The sequence below is a fragment of the Lycorma delicatula genome, chromosome 13, assembly GCF_047948215.1.
Source record: "Lycorma delicatula isolate Av1 chromosome 13, ASM4794821v1, whole genome shotgun sequence".
NCBI classification, from domain to species: Eukaryota; Metazoa; Arthropoda; class Insecta; order Hemiptera; family Fulgoridae; genus Lycorma; species Lycorma delicatula.
This window is the reverse complement of record NC_134467.1, coordinates 41,268,755-41,289,689: the sequence shown is the minus strand read 5'-3', so window position 1 is coordinate 41,289,689 and position 20,935 is coordinate 41,268,755. Positions and strand designations below refer to the sequence as shown.

Sequence of the window (20,935 nt, the reverse complement as noted above, 5' to 3'; positions counted from 1 at the left end):
AAAACATTAAATTTGACAATTTTTTTTTAAATTTTATTTATTATCAGTTTCAAATTACACATTCAAAAAGAAATTCGGATTCCTAATTAAATATTTAATTCGTATTTCTCACATAAACGAGATTCCACGTAGAGTTACTTATAAATCAGTAGTTAGCTTAATGAGGTCAGTTGGCTTAAATTCAACTTGATCACCAGCCGTTACTGTTTTCCCTCTAGAAGCTAATAAATTACTGTACTTTACTGAAAAGCAAAGAAAAATATAATTTATAAAAAAAATATATAAATACAGTTTAAAGAGACTAATTATGTTAAATAGAAAGATACTAAATTTATTTTCATATTTTAGACGATAGATGATTGTCTGGAGATTATCGATGTTCGATAACACTTGTTCACACCGACATAATGTAATTTGGTTAAATTAACGAAACTGTTTATTAAAGAGAAGTAAAACATTTCAACAATGCGTAAAACAAATTACTATTACACACAAAAAAACCGATAAATTAAAAATAAATAATTTTTAAAACGATAAATTTAAACATTTATCTGGTGTTAAATTGTTACAGGATAACCGATGTTCGATACCTACATCCCCTCTACACCGTCTAGTCAGGGTCAGGATGACCAATAATTAATCACAGCAGTAAAAACGCAACCCAGGATACCCTTTTTATTTAATATTTTACAGTTTACTCTGTAAAGAGTAGCATCTTTCTAGTGTAGGTTAGAATTTCTGTTATATAAATATTCTGGGACGGAATTTATTGATTGATCGCTAATGAAACTTATTAAAATCCTGCTTACGGGTAAAATATTCACAGTACGAATTCACCGTTCAATGTACTTTTTCATAATCAACAAATTTGAAGATAAAAACGATGACGTCACTCTCATACCTAAATTATCCTCCAAGCCTCGAAATCCATCAAAATGTTACTTATCTGTAGTATTAGAATGCCATCGACTTCCAAAATCGGATGGACTTTTACATTATTAATTACTCTTAGCTGAAAATAAATTCTAATATTTTAAGTGATAGTTCAATCAACGAATTTGAAGATCGGGCTTCTTATTTAAATAATTTTAAGACCAGATTTTTTTTTGACGAGATGGCTCTGACAAATTATTTCTTTTTCTGATTAAGCGTCAATAGCTTTGCTGAAGTACTATCCGATAATGTATCATAGAATTTTAATTTTAATATTTGTTAAATGAATTTAATTATTGCTATTTTTGCACGACACGGGTCCGTAACCTTAGATCCGATTTTATTAATAAGTACGGTGTACAAAGTACCGAAATCATGAAAATTATCACTATTTATCAATATTAGATATTTACTGGTGTAACTGGAAAATAATATAAGAAGATAAATTCAGATTGAACCTTATCTAAGGGCTGAGATCCAAAACATTAAACTATAGTTCAGGTAGCTAAGTAAATTATGCGTATCGCTTTGTTGTTACACGGTAAAGCTAAGAATGAATAAACAGAAACACAAATGCGACGTAGTACTTCCTACAGCGTCTAAAGTACGATTGACACCGCTTATGGTTTAGTTAACGGAAAAATGAACTGGGTAGACAGGTCGTTTCAGTCGCCTATCGAGATCAGTCAACATCTGCGGACCAAATGATCTCTCTATTCTTTGACAAATAATCTTAACGTTACGTTTAATTTTACTTACCTTTAGCAATATAATAAGATATACATTCCTCCATCCTTTCACTTTTTCCGTGTGATATTAATGGTTTTTCTTTTTGAAATGAAGGTCCTGACTCAAATTCTTTCGTAACATCGTTTGTTGAATTACTCAAACATGTTGTGATCCATGTCTGCACTTTTTTAGTATACCTTTGATAGTTTGTATATATATCTGTCAATACGGCCCAATACTCTAGTTTTGATGTCAAAAAGTTGTGATTTCCGTTTAATAACGTGTTATATTCAACCTTAGGACGTAGGTGTGGTTCAATTTCTATCCACCTTCCTTTTTCAAAATCTACATAATCTCGAATACAAATCAAACAATTTTTATTCAATTTATCTACTTCAGGTTGAGTTTGTAAAATCATGTAACTAAGATAATCATCTTCATAACGTTGTCTTATTTTTTCAAATTCAGTATATCTGACTGCAAAATAAAAAAATATGTATATATATAAAGCACAAAAACATCAAAAATTTTAAACGAGACAAATAATCCTCAATTATTTCAGTGGGAAGTAACTTAGAATAAAGAGGCGTTCAGGGAAAAACTAAAACTATTTTATTCATCTGTAAATTCTTCTTCTTTATTGACAAAAAAACAGTATTGACGTAACAGGCATTAGGCGTCCCGGTCATCAGTGATGCCGATAAAACTGTAATAAACCTTTTTTTTTACATAAGGGAAAAATTTGAAATTGAATTTTCCATTTCAATATAACCTGAAATAGTTATTATCAATGACTTTTTTTAAGAAAAATACGAGTATTTTCATTTTTTTTGATAGTGAAAATGTTTTCTAAATAAACGATCAGATTTTCAGTCATCTGATCGTTTGAGTAGTCTTTTCGTGAGCTGTATTTTGAATAAATAACAATAAATGAAAAATTAAACTTTGACGGCATCTAGGAGATAGATTCAACGACGCCGCAGCCAACTTAGATATTCCCTGCTAGAGGACAAACAACCTGTTTCCAAAAAAGGGACTATTGTGAACTCGCAATGGTATATCTTACTTATCGCAGCAAGTAACATATTTGACTTCATTCGGAGGATAGTAAATTAGATTCATTTCCGAATTTGTTACTTTAACAGATTTACATGTTTAGAGGCCATTGTAGAAGAACTTAACACAGAATTCATCGTTCGATACCGGCAGAAAATGCTTTCCATTATTCATATATAGATTGCCATTTTCACGGTAAATTAAAGGTTCTTCAGTATTGTTTTAACCATATGTCACGGTGTTATGTATACTCTGGAAAAGAGTGTTACGTTCCATTTCTAGCATTCTGCGCTTCGTCCTCTTCTCCTGTAAACCAGTAAATAGCATAACGATTATGTTAACTGAACAGATTTCCTCTAACTCGAGCATAAAAAAGGAATTCTAATCATTGTTAATTTCGAAGAATTAAAAAAGGCGACGCCATTACAGTACAAAACAGCTACTATAAAAAGGAAAAGAATCTACTCAGTAATTCGCATAATGTCGTCAAATGAAAGCCGAGGTAAAACCCCAAGTAAGCATTAAAGATATGAAATGATGAAGATTCAAAAATATGCTAAAGAGAAACAAACAGTAAACAGGTTGTTTTTAAATAATTTATCAGAAGGAATAAATGTGAGGTGCAATTATGGATTAATTTAATTGGAAATTCAGAATTTTGTACACGGAAGAAAAAATCTTTCTTTGTATAATCGTGGATTCAGTTAAAAGATACGAAATTTTTAGAAGATATGGTCTTATGATGATATAATAGGTGCTGTAAAATTACTTCCTTTTTTCTAGAAGAAGAATTGTTGCAATCTTTTCCTACGGTAAAGAATAAGAAAACCAGTAGTTAGGATTAATAGAAAGCTATTACGTTGTTTTTTTTCTGTTTCAGTAAATTTCTTTATATGTTTAATTTATGTCAACATAAATATATAGTTGCACGAAACTGTAAAACATAAAGTTCGTTATTTATCTCATTAGAACGAGTGATGTAATCGACTCGATATTATCGACTTGAGAATAAACTATTATAAGCGATAATACTCTTTCTCGTGTAAGAAGTACCCATCAGAATATAAAAATGTTGTCGACAATTTTTATTTGTTAGGGTAGAAGTTGTTTCTTTTCAATAAGTAGGATAATGTTTTGAAACGAGACGATTATAAACAATTATTAAAGATTGAACATCGAGGTATTTCCTGCGTTACTCTGAAGATCTGATCGATTTGGGATTTTGGAATCGGAGATCAAGATGTTCCCAAGAAATAGGAAATTTTGAAAAGAATGTCGGTACGCATGGAAATAGATTATAATAGACTTACTTTTATAAACGAACAGCTACCCGGGTGACGTTCATTATCATGTAATCGTGATAATACGACGTTTGCAATTAATATTGTGGGTAGGCAATTATGAAGAAATAGGTTAAAAAAAAAATATTACAGACGTTGTAAGGTGAATATTCCATAAAATATTGAAGATGTTCGAGCTGCGGTTTCAAAAAGTCCACAGAGTTGAATTCGTCATCAGGCGGATCGTCCACTGATCTGGCGAGAGTGCTCACACATGTTCACTAGATTTACATTAGATTTCGCACGAGTAGTGCATCGTCTAGAAACATAAACGCGACGATTACTTGATGCCACTACTGATTCTTTGAATGAACGCCTGAAAAGATTCCATTAACAATATTTGGTTGGGAACGAAAGGGCGAGATTTGCTCGTTTTTCCTGTGGGTAGAATTTGTTCCTTTTAAGTAAGACAAGATTACAAAGAATTATAAAATATTGAATATCTACGTATTTCCTGTGTTACCCAAAAATCTGGTCGCTTAACACTCGTTAACCCCCACGGAAATGTTTTTATGATTATGACGGTAAATCTCATTTCGATATCTGATACAGCCGAATTGTTTTCTGCAACAACTATTTCCATGCTTTTACCGGCGTTGTTTGGATGTGTATATTAGTTCAACCTTCTTTTGTAATATTACTGGTGTAAATATTGCAATTATTCCTTTTTTTTGTGATTCCTAATATAAATATTTGCCTTTTTCCTGACGTTTTAATCATTTGTTTTTAATTTATTTATGTTCTTTATTTATTTTTTTGTTATTTATTTAAAAACAGCCGGTAAATACAAATCAACCCGGTCCCTTTTAGTAAAACGAAATAGAATTTTTAACATATAGAATTTATGATTTTTAGCCGTACGTGAAAATCATCCGTTTAAAACCCCCAACAAAATTTTACGTAATGCATTATTCATGTTTTATTTTTTATATTTTATCCTAAATCTTTCTTTAAATATTAAAATTATACATACATCTGAATGAAATGACTTCACACTTGTACACGTTACGATATATTTAATTAATCCGGTGATTACGCATAATTATCGTTGAATATGATCAATCACCTCCAATTTTTGAGAATAATATATATATATATATATAATTTGCATATTTAACAATAACGAGCCGATATTAACTTTCGTAGGTTCTGTTTGTTTAGATTATGATTATCTAACATAACATAACCCGCCACACTTCGCTCGCTTACTTCAACTAATTAACAGTAATGTTTTGATTATTTAAATATTAAATTCAGTAATTACTATTTATGGTTGTTATTTTAATATGTAAAATATATTGATATGGAGACTATGTAAAAAGACCGGTATGTTTATTAAATTCTCCAAAATTGGATTATGATTAATCAAATTCATCCGTTTTTACGCATAAACACCAAAATTAATCAAAATTACCATAACGTATATATTATTTAACTGGTTCTGTAGGTATATTAAGAAGAAATTTCCTGTCGATAGGATAATAATAATATAATAATATGCTTAATAATAGAAATACAGTTATTGAAAAAGAATACTTACTTATATTACTAGAAAATGTTTTTATGCATGATCTAACATGGAACGTGTAATTTTTTTGAAATGATGCTTTGTAATGTGCTGTAGAATACATTTCAAAAAACGATAGTGTAATATCAGTCGGCATGCCTTTTTCACATGATAATACGAAACCTCCGTAATTATTCTTAAAGTTGTTCATCTCAGTTTTAAATTTTTCAACAAATGGTGATGTTTCATAATACATAATTTTAATTATTTCTAATTGTCTATTTATTTCATTTAGTATACAAAGATAACAGCTTCTCTGTGTATGATATAAATCCTGTGTGTAAATTATGTCAGTAATATATTTTTTTGTTGTTAAATAATATCTCTTCCAATCGTCTTTATCGAGAGAAAATTTGTTATTAGCTGAAAGCAAACAAAATACATCAACAAGTTCATTTCGCTGAAAAAAAAACTAATAGATTCTTCGATTGTAACTACCATCAACTCGAGTTTGCCGAGAAAAATATGTAACTAACTGGCTAATGACGATTTGGTCCTATACAAACTATAACTTAGGTGGATAATTAAATGAAGCAATAGAGTATGTATGCGTACAAAAAAGAGTTGTGTAAAATATTAATCTATCAAAATAAAAATATGAGATACGGAACATATGGTGTCCGGATTGAAAAATTATAACCGAAATTAAATAAAATCAATGCATCCTAATCAAATGTAATCATTCATCGTTCCATAAATATCGGTTAAACTAAACTGTAGGTATTAAAAAAAAAAGAATATTGAAGAAGAAAAACTAAAAAAATTGAGCTTATTATTTCTCACTATTAAATGAAATTTCCGAAATTCAAAACCAATGGTTAATTTTAATGAAATGAAATCATCGAATTACAAGGAAATGAGTTTGAATAAAGAAACGAAAAAAAAACATTTTATAGGGAATTGGAGTAAGGTGAAAATGAGAAAATACATTTTATAACTAAGAGAAATCTTAAGTGAGGAAATCATTTTCCCTAAGATAAAATTCAAAAATTTAAAGTCTCTTCCTCAATAGCAGCCAAACTTAACCCATTATGTATACGAGTATACGATTTATGTATACGGCCTTAATGGTCGTATATAATCGACACGAAAGAAAAAACAATATTAGAATCTGAATTTTGAAGGAAAATGTCTTTCTAATTGGTTGGTAGAATTGGAAATAGCTTTTTTTGTAATAACAGCAATTAAAACCAAATACAGAAATAAATTAAATTTAAAACCAGATCTTCAAATTGCAGTAACAGAGGACATCAAACCACATTTTTTGATGTTGCCAAACAAATACAATCAAATGCTCACATTAAATTTCAAATGGTGCAAAATATAAATTTGAAATGTAATTTCAAGGTAACTTTATTGTTTACAAATAAATAAATAGCTGGGTTCTTGACAACACATTTAAATATATATATATATATATATATATTATATTATATGGGGTAAAATTAATAATTATTTGCTTCTTTGCGGTTTGCGATCAAAATCGATCTGAGTTCGCTCTTCTAGAACTATGATAGAAGGAAATAATAATTGTTCCGTTCCTTTGAAGTTGTGTTACGGGATTAAAGGTTTTCTTTACTACTGTTTAAATTTTTGTAATATAAATTAGAATTATTTACCTTCATTATAGTAAACGACAGAAAGTAATATTATTAACACAAATTTAATGTAAACCATTTTCTCTTCTTTTAAAAATCTAAAAAAAAAGAAAAAAAAGACATATTGTATTTTATTTTTGTATTTATAATCTTTTAATTTATATAACTGTAACATAAATTAAACTAAGATACGTTTGCATATAGATTTACCGTTTCTGCGAAAAAAATAAAGCGGTTCGGTATAAAGTATAAACTGCCGCTAAACAACCGCATAAATCATTAATCGTAATAAATAGTAATAAACAGCATGATATTTTAAGTGGAATTAATAATCAATAATTTGTTAATATAGATATTATTAATTAGATCAATAAAGCAGTTAATTTTAATACAAGGTAGTTTTAAAGAATTCAGTAATAAGTTGTTCATCTACATAAATAAAAATAAAAATATTCGTTTGTTCAATATTTAAATCTCCGAACTTTCTTCACCAACTGTATTGAAATTTTTAAACAACGTTGTATTCGAATACGCGCGTGTTTTTATATGCCTACTATTTGCATACCTAAGTTAATACATCCGAAACAGGTAAACTTATGCTTTTTTGAAAAACACGTAAATGAAAGACGTAAATGCAAAAAAAAGTAAACAGGAAGAAGGGAAAAAGACAAGAAGGAAAAATGGGAAAGAAAAAAAAGGAAAACAAGGAAAACGAAATGGAAAGGATGAAGAGAAAAAGAAAAGCGGAAAGAAAAAGAAAAGCGGAAAGGTGGGAACAGGAAATGTTAAAAAGAAATAATATAAGGAGAAATGGGGTAATTAAATGGGGCAGAAGAGGGAAAACGTGGGAAAGGAATACGGTAAAACTGAAAATTGGGAAATTGAAAAGGGGTAAATGGAAAGTGAAAAGTTAGTTAAATTTTTTGAAGTTCCGTAATGTTCACTCTGTTAATGATTTTTCATTGTTAATATTAGGGTAATTTCTGTCCTTTGTACAATTATTGTTCGTCTCTTTGTAGTACACGACCCGTTGTATGTAAAGTTTATTGGAAGGCATATCCAATGCCTTTCATGGTTTTATTAATATAAAACCATGTACATCTATTTTAGTAAATCTTATAAGTACAATAAATTAAAAGTAGTTTTCCAATAATATTCATTTTTATGAATAGACATAACATATTTATATTTATATATATTTATATATAAATCCTTTCCAACTCATCACGGCATTTATTTTATTATGCTCAAAGGAATTTTCTATCTTTAAATGGTATGTTTCTTTTAACTCTTTTTCAATAATTAGTATTGTTTAGATCAATAATTGTTTATTGTTTTCTCATACTTCTTCGTAATAACCAATAAATAACATTTGTATTCTATACTACATATTTCAAAATAATGTAGTTGTATATTTTTTCAATTGTATAATTAAAATATGTTTTAAATAATTATATTTAGAAAGGCAATATATTAAACATACATTGTACTATTTTCTTTAAATAAATAATAATATTAGATAAACTTATTTATCTATTAAATTATATTTTAAATATTAATTATTATTTTTTTTTATAAACGACGTAGATGAAATCCGGCAGAAAAATATGTTCTTAAGTTTTTACAGTAATTAATTTCTTTATCGATAGATTTCCAACAAATAATATATATATATATTTTTTTTAACGAAAGTACATAAAATTTTATTTCAATAACAGTAGAAGTTTTTTTTCTTTACAAATTAAAATTTACATGATCATCCGTCAGATCTAAGTCTGTCAACAGATATACTAAAGAATTATTATTACATTATTTACTGGTTAATACAATAACCAATTTTTATGTAACGACTAAAGGTATTATTAGTTTTTTTTTCTAATAGTTATAATAGTAGTACAATTATAAAAATTAATTTAACAAAATTAAAATATATATTTAAAAAACTAATGAACAAATTATTTCTTAAATATTTGTTATGTATTAGGTTTAGTAACTAAAACTATATTTAAGAAACAAAACTATACTTAATTACAACAACTAATAACACAATTAATATCTTGTTGCAACAATTACATGCAGAAAATAAATAACTAAGTTTTAACCATTCAACTATACATTTATATTGATTTATAATAATTATTAACATTAAAATAATACCTATAATCATGTTATAATTGTCTGGACTGCCAGTATAAATCCAACATGAATCCTGTTAGTTAGTACCTATTACATTATAGTTAATGCCCACTCAACAAGAAGTTTTATAAATCATTTTTTCATTTTTACATTAATGAATGAATGGTGAATCGGTAAAGAATAAAGTAATGGAGGAACAATGTACTTCATTAATCGTTTACCATTGTATCCACTTTCTACATTTACCCTGTATTCTCTGTTGTAAAAATTTTTTAAATAATTAAGATTTAAATAGACCTCTAGCAGACAGAAACCTTGTAAGATGATTTAAATTGGTGTCATAATTGTTATCAGAATAATAACGAGCAATATCTTTTAGGGCCCTATTTTGTATAAAATTTATTTTATTTATGAGATATTCGGCGGCTGATCTCCATGTTGTCAAGCCGTATCGAATAACAGATTCATACACGGATGAATAAAGTAAGCGTTTACAGTTAATTGGTAATAGGGGTGAGATGTGGTGGAATTTCATAGCAACCACCATTAAATTTCATTAATAACTTCTTAATTTTCCATCTAAAAAAAAAGTTAAAAGAAAAAATAAATGAAGTCGGATTCGAACCGATGTGCCTTCCCTTTGTAAAATCCAAATATTTCATTAATTAAATTTTTTTTGGGTTATAACTCCGGAACCAGATATCGTTGAATAGCATTACTGCAGTTACAAAAATTGTAAAATACATTTTTTTTTTTGGTTTTTCCTTTATTGAACTTTTTTTGTGCAGTCGATAGCAATCAAAAAAAGAACGTGCAGAACTAGATATTACAGCAGCCCTAAATACAAAATTTCAACATTCTACGGCTAATCGTTTTTTAATTATGCGAGATACACCCAGTCATGCGAGATACACGTCTGTACATACGTTCTGACGTCATACCGAAACTATTCAAAATGGATATAGGGATGGTCAAAACGCATATTCCGTTGAATTCTGAAATTGAAATTCATCCGATCACAATAGTTTTTTACTTCGTATAAGGAAATAAAATAAGAAGTATTTGCTTTCAAAGAAATACTTCACATTTTAGGAAATAAAATATCGTTTGATAAAACTAAGGACTAATAAAAAATTTAAGACTAGAATATTGACGTGTCAGCCATTTTAATTTTTTACTCTTCTGTATATTCCGCTTAATTGTTTTTTTAAATATATAAACTTTGTATGTATATATATATATATATATATATATATATATATACACACATATATATATAAAAGTTTATTTATTCTTTTCAATGTACATCAAACATTAAAAAATAATAAGATATAAATTAAATAATCATGTAAACTTAAATATTACATTATAATGAAATAAAAACTTTAATTTATTATTGTAAAAATGTTAATAAATTTAGTAAATTAAATATGTTGAATATTAGCAGTAACATAATAAAAATAATAATTACGTGAACTCCAATCCACTTAAGTAGTAAGCCAGAGCAGATGCAAATCGTAAATTAATCATTGCAGCACCTCCTTTTATACTGATTTTTGTGAAAATAAAGTACGTTTCTTACGTAAAAGATATGTACATATTAAATATCCCTATATCCATTTTGAATAGTTTCTGTGTGACGTCAGAACGTATATACTGACGTGTATTTCGCATAATTAAAAAAGTACTTACTTTACCAGCATTACAGAAGATAAAAATAGACTGTTGATGAAAACAACGTATTTCGTTTTAATGTCGCTATATTGTGCAATTTAAAAAAAAATAGTTTTTCTTATTATTTAAAAAAAACCAAATATTTTATTATACTATATTACTCAATTGTTACATACAGAAAAAACTTAGTATTTGTCTCAACAATCACTTTACGGAAAATTTTCAGTTATTTTCCATTTCTAATCCGCATGGACAAACTTCGAACTTGTATTCTTGAATCATCGAAAAATATTTTTCTTCCCTTACATTATCTACCCCGTTCATTCTTATGAATGTGAAGCAAATAAAGACAGATGAAGTAAAAGTTAGGGTGGCTTCCTTTGACATTATTGGTGAACCGAATTAAGGCTTGTAGTGCTAAATATTAATTGCATTTCGATTGCCGTAGAATTGTGAAACGTAATTATATATTTGAATGAATTCATTCGTCGGTTTTGCTCGTAAATCTGGAACGATGTTTGTTATTCTTACAGAAAGCTATATTATTATGGTGTGTGATTCTTGTACTATTAACTTACAAACTTTTAAAGTAATAGCGCTTGAAATTAAAAATTATATACATTTTTAAATATTTTCTTCCCGAGTAGATAGCAAAAGCGGTTTAAAAACTCAACACAATATACTTGAAATTTCGTGCGCTTAGGGTTTACAATTTTGATTTCTATTTAAATAAATTCTTTTTGAGTATTGCCTTTAACTCTTATTTTTCTTTTTATCAGCAGAAGTAAATGAAAATAAAATAGATTGAAAGCTATATTATTAATAATCAGGAAAGGTGATAAATACATTAAACTAGAAAATTTCTTTTTTACTTTTTATTTATTATCAGTTTCAAATTACACATTCAACAAGAAACTCCAATTCCTAATTAAATATTTAATTCGTATTTTTCATATAATCGAGATTCCACGTAGAGTTACTTATAAATCATTCATTAGCTTAATGAGGTCAGTTGGCTTAAATTCAACTTGATCACCAGCCGTTACTGTTTTCCTTGTAGAAGCTAATAAATTACTGTTCTTTACTGAAAAGCAAAGAAAAATATAATTTATAAAAAAAAAAATAAATACAATTTCAAGAGACTAATTATGTTAAATAGAGAGATACTAATTTTATTTTCTGATATTTTCGACGATAGATCATTGTCTGGAGATTATCGGTGTTCGATAACACTTGTTCACACCGATATAATGTAATTTGGTTAAATTAACGAAACTGTTTTTTATAGAGTAGTTAAACATTTCAACAATGCGTAAAACGAATTACTATTACATAAAAAAAACGAACAGGATATAAATTTAAACATTTATCTGGTGTTAAATTGTTACACGGTAACCGATGATCGATACCTACATCAGCTCTACACCGTCTAGTCAAGGCCCTCCACCACTGCACCACGCTTTGTTCGTTATTCTCATTATTATAAGAATAATATTGCTAAGTAACTATTAAAGCATGAAAGGATCTCTTTCCTGCAACGCTTCTTGAGATAATACACCCCTACTGTAGACGCAGATACAGCTGAAGCGATTCGTTCAGTGTTGAGTGACAATCACTCATTTAAGCAGTTAGAGGATCGAGATAAATTCTTTTTTTAAGCAGAAATTAAATAATAAGGAAAAATATTATAATTTTGTGATGGCAATATTTTTAATATTTGATACTTTATAATATTCTTATCTCTACAATAAAAATAAATAATCAACATGCTTAAATATTGGCTAAATATGCTAAGTTAATATTAATAAAAATAAAATATTAAATATTTTACTTAAGTATTAAAAAACAAAATCAATCGTTTTACATCATTGTTTTCCTGTTACCAAGGTAACAAAGATTTAATGAGTTAAATTTCTTTAATATCGTAAACCCCATTAACAACATCACGATAATTCTAATCGGAATTAATAACCAAACAGATTTAAGGAACAAATCTGCAAAGTTAAATTAAAATCGATCCAGTGGTATTTCTTAATGCACTCAAAGCGTCAAACCGAGTTATTATTTTATTATACTTATACATTTCTAAATCAGTACACGTAAATATATAAAGAGAAAAACTAAAAAAAAAACTCAAACTAAATACAATAAAAAATATAACTAAAGAAAATTCATTACAACCGATCTCGTCTCATCAGAATCGATCATGACATCGATATTAGTAGAGAATGTTAAAAAATTGTTAAATGTACATATATTCCGATAAAAAAAAAAAAAGACGTTGCCGTTTTTAAGGATACACTAAATTATTCAATTATTCTATATAATAATTATAAAACCACTAAATGTTTAGATATTGCTTAAGAGGATGAGATGAATTATTTGTAGCGCGTGCAAAAATGCCGGGCCTGCCGGGATTCGAACCTCGGAGCACCGGATTGAAAGCCTGCGCTACCACTCGCGCCAAAGAAAATCGATATACCTGAACAATATATTCAAGATAGGTAAACGTAATTAAATGGAGTATGTAAAATATGTCATTATAAATTCATTTTATTGATAAAAATGTATTTAAGTTCAATCGTGAAAATAATGGTTTCATGCCGAATAAAATTTGTACACGCAAAATTTTTTATTATTTAAAAATTTAATAATCGCTTAAAAGTTTTTATTACGTATTTGAATGATGAGTTCAGTTACTTTCAATAGATTTAATTACTGATACTAGGAAATCCTACCGTTTTAGTTTGTCTCCAAGTCACTGACAATGAATCGTATTGCTTGGCTATTTGAGGTAAACCGCTTCTATTTGAATAATTTCCAAAAAGGGGAACGCGCTTCCGCGAATGGATCAGCGAGTTAGTTGAGAGAGCCACAAATTAAAGTAGATGTACGAAATTTCAAGAAGCCTAAAACAAGGACGCCAGTAAAGGGGAAAGAACACACTGATGGAAATACCTGTCCAGACATTTGCATCTTTGTCTGGCATCGTGATACATGCCAGACTGATGACTCTGGTAGCTAATCAGATTTGGCAGTCGAAAAGTCGATCTTTCATAAAGTCTATTACAGCTAGTAACTGAGTGGGGAAAGTAAAGACGAGGATTTTCAGAAGGCGGATATGTTCCCTTACGGGGGTCAGGATGACCAATAATTAATCACAGCACTGAAAAAGCAACCCAGGATTCTTTTTTATTTAATATTTTACTAGTAGCATCTTTCTAGTGTAGGTTGGAATTTCTGTTATATAAATATTCTGGAGCGGAATTTATTAATTGATCGCTAATGTACAAACCTAAATTATTCTCCAAGTCTCGAAATCCATCAAAAATGTTATTTATCAGTAGTATTAGAATGCCAACAACTTCCAAAACGGGATGGTCTTTTACATTATTAATTACTCTTTGCTGAAAATAAATTCTAATATTTTACGTGATAGTTCAGTCAACAAATTTGAAGTTCGGTCTTCTTATTTAAATAATTTTAAGAACAGATTTTTTTTGACGAGATGGCTCTGACAAATTATTTGTTTTTCTGATTAAGCGTCAATAGCTTTGCTGAAGTACTATCCGATAATGTATTATAGAATTTTAATTTTAATATTTGTTAAATGAATTTAATAATTTGTATTTTTGCACGACGGGAGTCCGTAACCTTAGATCCGATTTTATTAATATGTACGGTGTACAAAGTACCGAAATCATAAAAATTATCACTATTTATCAATATTAGATACTTACTGGTGTAACTGGAAAATAATATAAGAAGATAAATTCAGATTGAACCTTATCTAAGGGCTGAGGTCCAAAACATTAAACTGAAGTTCAGGTAGCTAAGTAAACTGTGAGTATCGCTTTGTTGTTACACGGTAAAGCTAAGAATGAATAAACTGTAATACAAATGCGATGTAGTACTTCCTACAGCGTCTAAAGTACGATTGACACCGCTTATGGTTTAGTTAACGGAAGAATGAACTGGGTAGACAGGTCGTTTCAGTCGCCTATCGAGATCAGTCAACATCTGCGGACCAAATGATCTCTCTATTCTTTGAAAAATAATCTTAACGTTACGTTTAATTTTACTTACCTTTAGCAATATAATGATGTATACATTCCTCCATTCTTTCACTTTTTCCGTGTGATATTAATGGTTTTTCTTTTTGAATTTCAGGTCCTGATTCAAATTCTTTCGTAACATCGTCTGTTGAATTACTCAAACATATAGTGACCCATTTCTGTACTTTTTTAATATACCTTTTATAATTTATATATATATCTGTCATTACGGGCCAATATTTTCCTTTTGATATCGTGTCAGTCTCAACCTTAGGACGTAGGTGTGGTTCAATTTCTATCCACCTTCCTTTTTCAAAATCTACAAAATCTCGAATACAATTCAAACAATTTTTATTCAATTTATTTACTTCAGGTTGAGTTTGAAAAATCATGTAACTAAGATAATCATCTTCATAACGTTGTCTTATTTTTTCAAATTCCATGTATTTGACTGCAAAATAAAAAATATGTACATATATATATATATAAAACACAATAACATCTAAAATTTTATACGAGACTTATAATCCTCAATAATTTCAGTAGTAAGTAACTTAGAATAAACAGGCGATAAGGGAAAAACTAAAACTATTTTATTCATGTGTAAATTCTTTTTTTTTACAAGAAACATTATTGACATAACAAGGATAATGCGTCCGTTCATCTTTAATGCAGATAAAACTGCAATAAACTTTTTTTTTTACATATGGGAAAAATTAGAAATTCCATTTTCTATTCAAAATAACCTGAAATAGATACTACCAATGACTTTTTTAAGCAAAATACGAGTATTTTCATTTCTTTTGATACTGAAAATGTTTTCTAAATAAACGATCAGATTTTCAGTCATCTGATCGTTTTTGTAGTCTTTTCACGAGCTGTATTTTGAATAAATAAAAATAAATGAAAAAGTACAGTTTGACGGCATGTAGGAGATAGATTAAATGACGACGCAGACACCTTAGATAGGCCCTTCCAGAGGAGAAACAATCTGTTTCCTAAAAAGGGGCGTTTGTGAACTCAAAATTTATCCTACCGATCGCAGCAAGTAACATATATGACTTCAATTCGAAGGATGATAAATTAGATTCATTTCTGAATTTGTTCCTTTTTACAGATTCACATGTTTAAAGAGGCCATTGTAGAGGAACCAAACAAAGAATTCATCGTTCGATACCGGCAGAAAATGCTTTCCATTATTCATATATAGATTGCCATTTTCACGGTAAATTAAAGGTTGTTCAGTATTGTTTTAATCGTATGTCCTGGTGTTATGTATACTCTGGAAAAGAGTTTTACCTTCCATGTCTAGCATTCTGCGCTTCTCCTGTAAACCAGTAAATTGATTATAGATTATCTTAACTCAACAGATTTCCTCTTACTCAAGCCAAAAAAAGGTAATCTAATCATTTATAATTTCGAAGAAATTAAAAAGGCTACGCCTTTAAAATACAAAACATCCACTATAAGAAAACTTAATTCTCATAATGTCGTCAAAGCCGAGCTAAAACTCCAAGTAAGCATTAAAAATATGAAATGATGAAGATTCAAAAATGCAAATTCAGAAGTTTGTAGACGGAAGAAAAAATCTTTCCTCGTATGCTCGTGGATTCATTTCAAATATAGAAATTTTAAGAACACATGGTGTTAAGATGATATTATAGGTGCTGTAAAATTATTTTAAAGATTTCCTTTTTTCTAGAAGAGGAATTGTTGCAATCTTTTCCTACGGTAAAGAATAAGGAAACCATTAGTTAGGATTAATAGAAAGCTATTACGTTGTTTATTCTCTGTTTCAATAAATTTTTTTAATAAGTTTAGATTATATCAATATAAATATATAATTGCAAGAAACTTCATAATATACAGTTCGTTATTACTCTCATTAGAACGGGTGATGTAATCGATTAGTGACTTGAGGTTACAATATTATAAGCGATAATACTCTTTCTCATGTAAGAAGTACGCATCAGCATATTAAAAATTGTCGACAATTTTTATTTGTGTGGGTAGAAGTTGTTTCTTTTCAATAAGTAGGAGAATGTTTTGAAACGACACGATTATAAAGAATTATTAAAGATTGAACATCCAGGTATTTCCTGCGTTACTCTGAAAATCTGATCGCTTTGGAGATATTCCCAAGAAATAGGAAATTTTGAAAAGAATGTCGTTACTCTTGGAAATAGATTATACTAGACTTACTTTTATAAACGAACAGCTACCCGGGTGACGTTCATTATCAAATAATCGTAATAATACGACGTTTGCAATAATATCGTGGGTAGGCAATTATGAAGATATAGGTTAAAAAAAAAATTACAGACGTTGTAAGGTGAATAAGTCCTTCATAAAATATTGAAAATGTTCGAGCTGCGTTTTCAAAAAGTCTACATAATTGAATTCGTCATCAGGCGGAACGTTCACAGATCTGGCGGCAGTGCTCACACATTTTCACTAGATTTACATTACATTTCGCACGAGTAGTTCATCGTCTAGAAACATAAACGCGACGATTACTTGATGCCACTACTGATTCTTTGAATGAACGCCTGAAAAGATTCCATTAACAATATTTGGTTGGGAAACGAAAGGACGAGATTTTCTCATTTTTACTGTGGGTAGAATTTGTTCCTTTTAAGTAAGACAAGATTACAAAGAATTATAAAATATTGAATATCCACGTATTTCCTGTGTTACCCAAAAATCTGGTCGCTTAACACTCGTTAAACCCCACGGAAGTGTTTTTTATGATTATGACGGTAAATCTCATTTCGATATCTGATACAGCCGAATTGTTTTCTGCAACAACTATTTCCATGCTTTTACCGGCGTTGTTTGGATGTGTATATTAGTTCAACCTTCTTTTGTAATATTACTGGTGTAAATATTGCAATTATTCCTTTTTTTTGTGATTCCTAATATAAATATTTGCCTTTTTCCTGACGTTTTAATCATTTGTTTTTAATTTATTTATGTTCTTTATTTATTTTTTTGTTATTTATTTAAAAACAGCCGGTAAATACAAATCAACCCGGTCCCTTTTAGTAAAACGAAATAGAATTTTTAACATATAGAATTTATGATTTTTAGCCGTACGTGAAAATCATCCGTTTAAAACCCCCAACAAAATTTTACGTAATGCATTATTCATGTTTTATTTTTTATATTTTATCCTAAATCTTTCTTTAAATATTAAAATTATACATACATCTGAATGAAATGACTTCACACGTGTACACGTTACGATATATTTAATTAATCCGGTGATTACGCATAATTATCGTTGAATATGATCAATCACCTCCAATTTTTGAGAATAATATATATATATATATATAATTTGCATATTTAACAATAACGAGCCGATATTAACTTTCGTAGGTTCTGTTTGTTTAGATTATGATTATCTAACATAACATAACCCGCCACACTTCGCTCGCTTACTTCAACTAATTAACAGTAATGTTTTGATTATTTAAATATTAAATTCAGTAATTACTATTTATGGTTGTTATTTTAATATGTAAAATATATTGATATGGAGACTATGTAAAAAGACCGGTATGTTTATTAAATTCTCCAAAATTGGATTATGATTAATCAAATTCATCCGTTTTTACGCATAAACACCAAAATTAATCAAAATTACCATAACGTATATATTATTTAACTGGTTCTGTAGGTATATTAAGAAGAAATTTCCTGTCGATAGGATAATAATAATATAATAATATGCTTAATAATAGAAATACAGTTATTGAAAAAGAATACTTACTTTTATTTCTAGAAAATGTTTTTATGCATGAATTAACATAGAACGAGTAATTTTTTTGAAATGATGCATTGTAATGTGCTGTAGAATAAATTTCAAAAAATGATAGTGTAATATCAGTCGGCATGCCTTTTTCACATGATAATACGAAACCTCCGTAATTAATCTTAAGGTTTTCCATCTCACTTTTAAATTTTTCAACAATTCTTGATTTTTCATAATATAAAATTTTAATTAATTCTAATTGTCTATTTATTTCAGTAAGTATACAAAGATAACAGCCTCTCTGTGTATGATATAAATTCTGTGTGTAAATTATGTCTGTAATCTCTTTTTTTTTTGTTAAATAATAGTTCTTCCAATCGTCTTTATCGAGAGAAAATTTTTTATTAGCTGAAAGCAAACAAAATACATCAATAAGTTCATTTCCCTGAGAAAAAACTATTAGATTCTTCGATTGTAACTACTATCGACCCGAGTTTGCCCAGAAAAATATGTAACTAAGGTGGAAAATTAAATGCATCAATAGAGTATGTATGCGTACAAAAAAGAGTTGTGTAAAATATTATTCTATCAAAATAAATATATGAGATACGGAACATATGGTGTCCGGATTGACAAATTATAACCGAAATTAAATAAAATCAATGCATCGTAATCAAAAGTAATCATTCAACGTTCCATAAAAATCGGTTAAACTAAACCGTAGGTATTAAAAAAAAAAGAATACTGAAGAAAATTCAGCTTATTATTTCTTACTATTAAATGAAATTTCCTAAATGCAAAACCAATGGTTAATTTTAATGTAATGAAATCATCGAATTAGAAGGAAATGAGTTTGAATGAATAAACGAAAAAAAAACATTTTATGGGGAATTGGAGTAAGGTGAAAATGAGAAAATATATTTTATAACTAAGAGAAATGAAATTATAATGAAGAAATCATTTTCCCTAAGATAAAATTCAAAAATTTAAAGTCTCTTCCTCAATAGCAGCCAAAACTAAACCCATTATGTATACGAGTATACGATTTATGTACACGGCCGTAATGGCGTATATAATCGACACGACAGAAAAAACAATATTAGAATCTGAATTTTAAAGGAAAATGTCTTTCTAATTGGTGGGTAGAATTGGAAATATTTTTTGTAATAACAGCAATTAAAACCAAATACAGAAATAAATTAAATTTAAAACCAGATCTTCAAATTGCAGTAACAGAGGACATCAAACCACATTTTTTGATGTTGCTAAACAAATGCAATCAAATGCTTACATTAAATTTCAAATGGTGCAAAATATAAATTTGAAATGTAATTTCAATGTTCCTTTATTGTTTTAAATAAATAAATAGCTGGGTTCTTGACAACACATTTAAATATATATATATATATATTTATTTATTTATATTATATTATATGGGGTAAAATTAATATTTATTTGCGTCTTTGGGGTTCGCGATCAAAATCGTTCTGAGATCGCTCTTCTAGAACTATGATAGAAGGAAATAATAATTGTTCCGTTCCTTTGAAGTTGTGTTACGGGATTAAAGGTTTTCTTTACTACTGTTTAAATTTTTATAATATAAATTAGAATTATTTACCTTCATTATAGTAAACGACAGAAAGTAATATTATTAACACCAATTTAAAGTAAACCATTTTCTCTTCGTTTAAAAATCTAAAAAAAAAAACAAAAAAACAGACATTTTGTATTTTATTTTCGTTTTTATAATCTTTTAATTTATATAACTGTAGCATAAATTAAACTACATACGTATGCTCATAGATTTACCGGTTCTTCGAGAAAAAATAAAGCGATTCCGGTTTAAAGTATAAACTGCCGCTAAACAACCGCATAAATCATTAATCGTAATAAATAATTATAAACAGCATGATATTTTAAGTGAAATTAATAATCAATAATTTGTTAATATAGATATTATTAATTAATCAATAAAGCAGTTAATTTTAATACAAGGTAGTTTTAAAGAATTCCGTAATAAGTTGATCATCTACATAAATAAAAATAAAAATATTCGTTTGTTCAATATTTAAATCTCCGAACGTTCTTCA

General features: G+C 28.2%; 1 protein-coding gene across 4 annotated transcripts in view; it reads right to left on the bottom strand.

The window, feature by feature from the left end:
• Positions 1-11: 11 nt before the first annotated feature.
• Positions 12-20,935, bottom strand: part of LOC142334130 (uncharacterized) — a 28,125-nt gene continuing 7,201 nt past the window's right edge. For 2 of the 4 annotated variants that reach the window (XM_075381878.1, XM_075381880.1), the window contains exons 2-5: positions 20,464-20,540; positions 18,864-19,253; positions 15,120-15,539; positions 11,894-12,117 (exon numbers count right to left, since the gene is read on the bottom strand). In XM_075381878.1, the coding sequence (XP_075237993.1) occupies positions 12,014-12,117; positions 15,120-15,539; positions 18,864-19,253; positions 20,464-20,521 (972 nt within the window). In that variant the 5' untranslated portion in view covers positions 20,522-20,540 and the 3' untranslated portion in view covers positions 11,894-12,013. Of the gene's footprint in view, positions 243-1,692; positions 2,140-5,598; positions 5,989-7,244; positions 7,322-10,830; positions 10,952-11,893; positions 12,118-15,119; positions 15,540-18,863; positions 19,254-20,463; positions 20,541-20,935 lie in introns of those variants that run through there. The other 2 variants (XM_075381877.1, XM_075381879.1) reach the window with 2 other exon arrangements.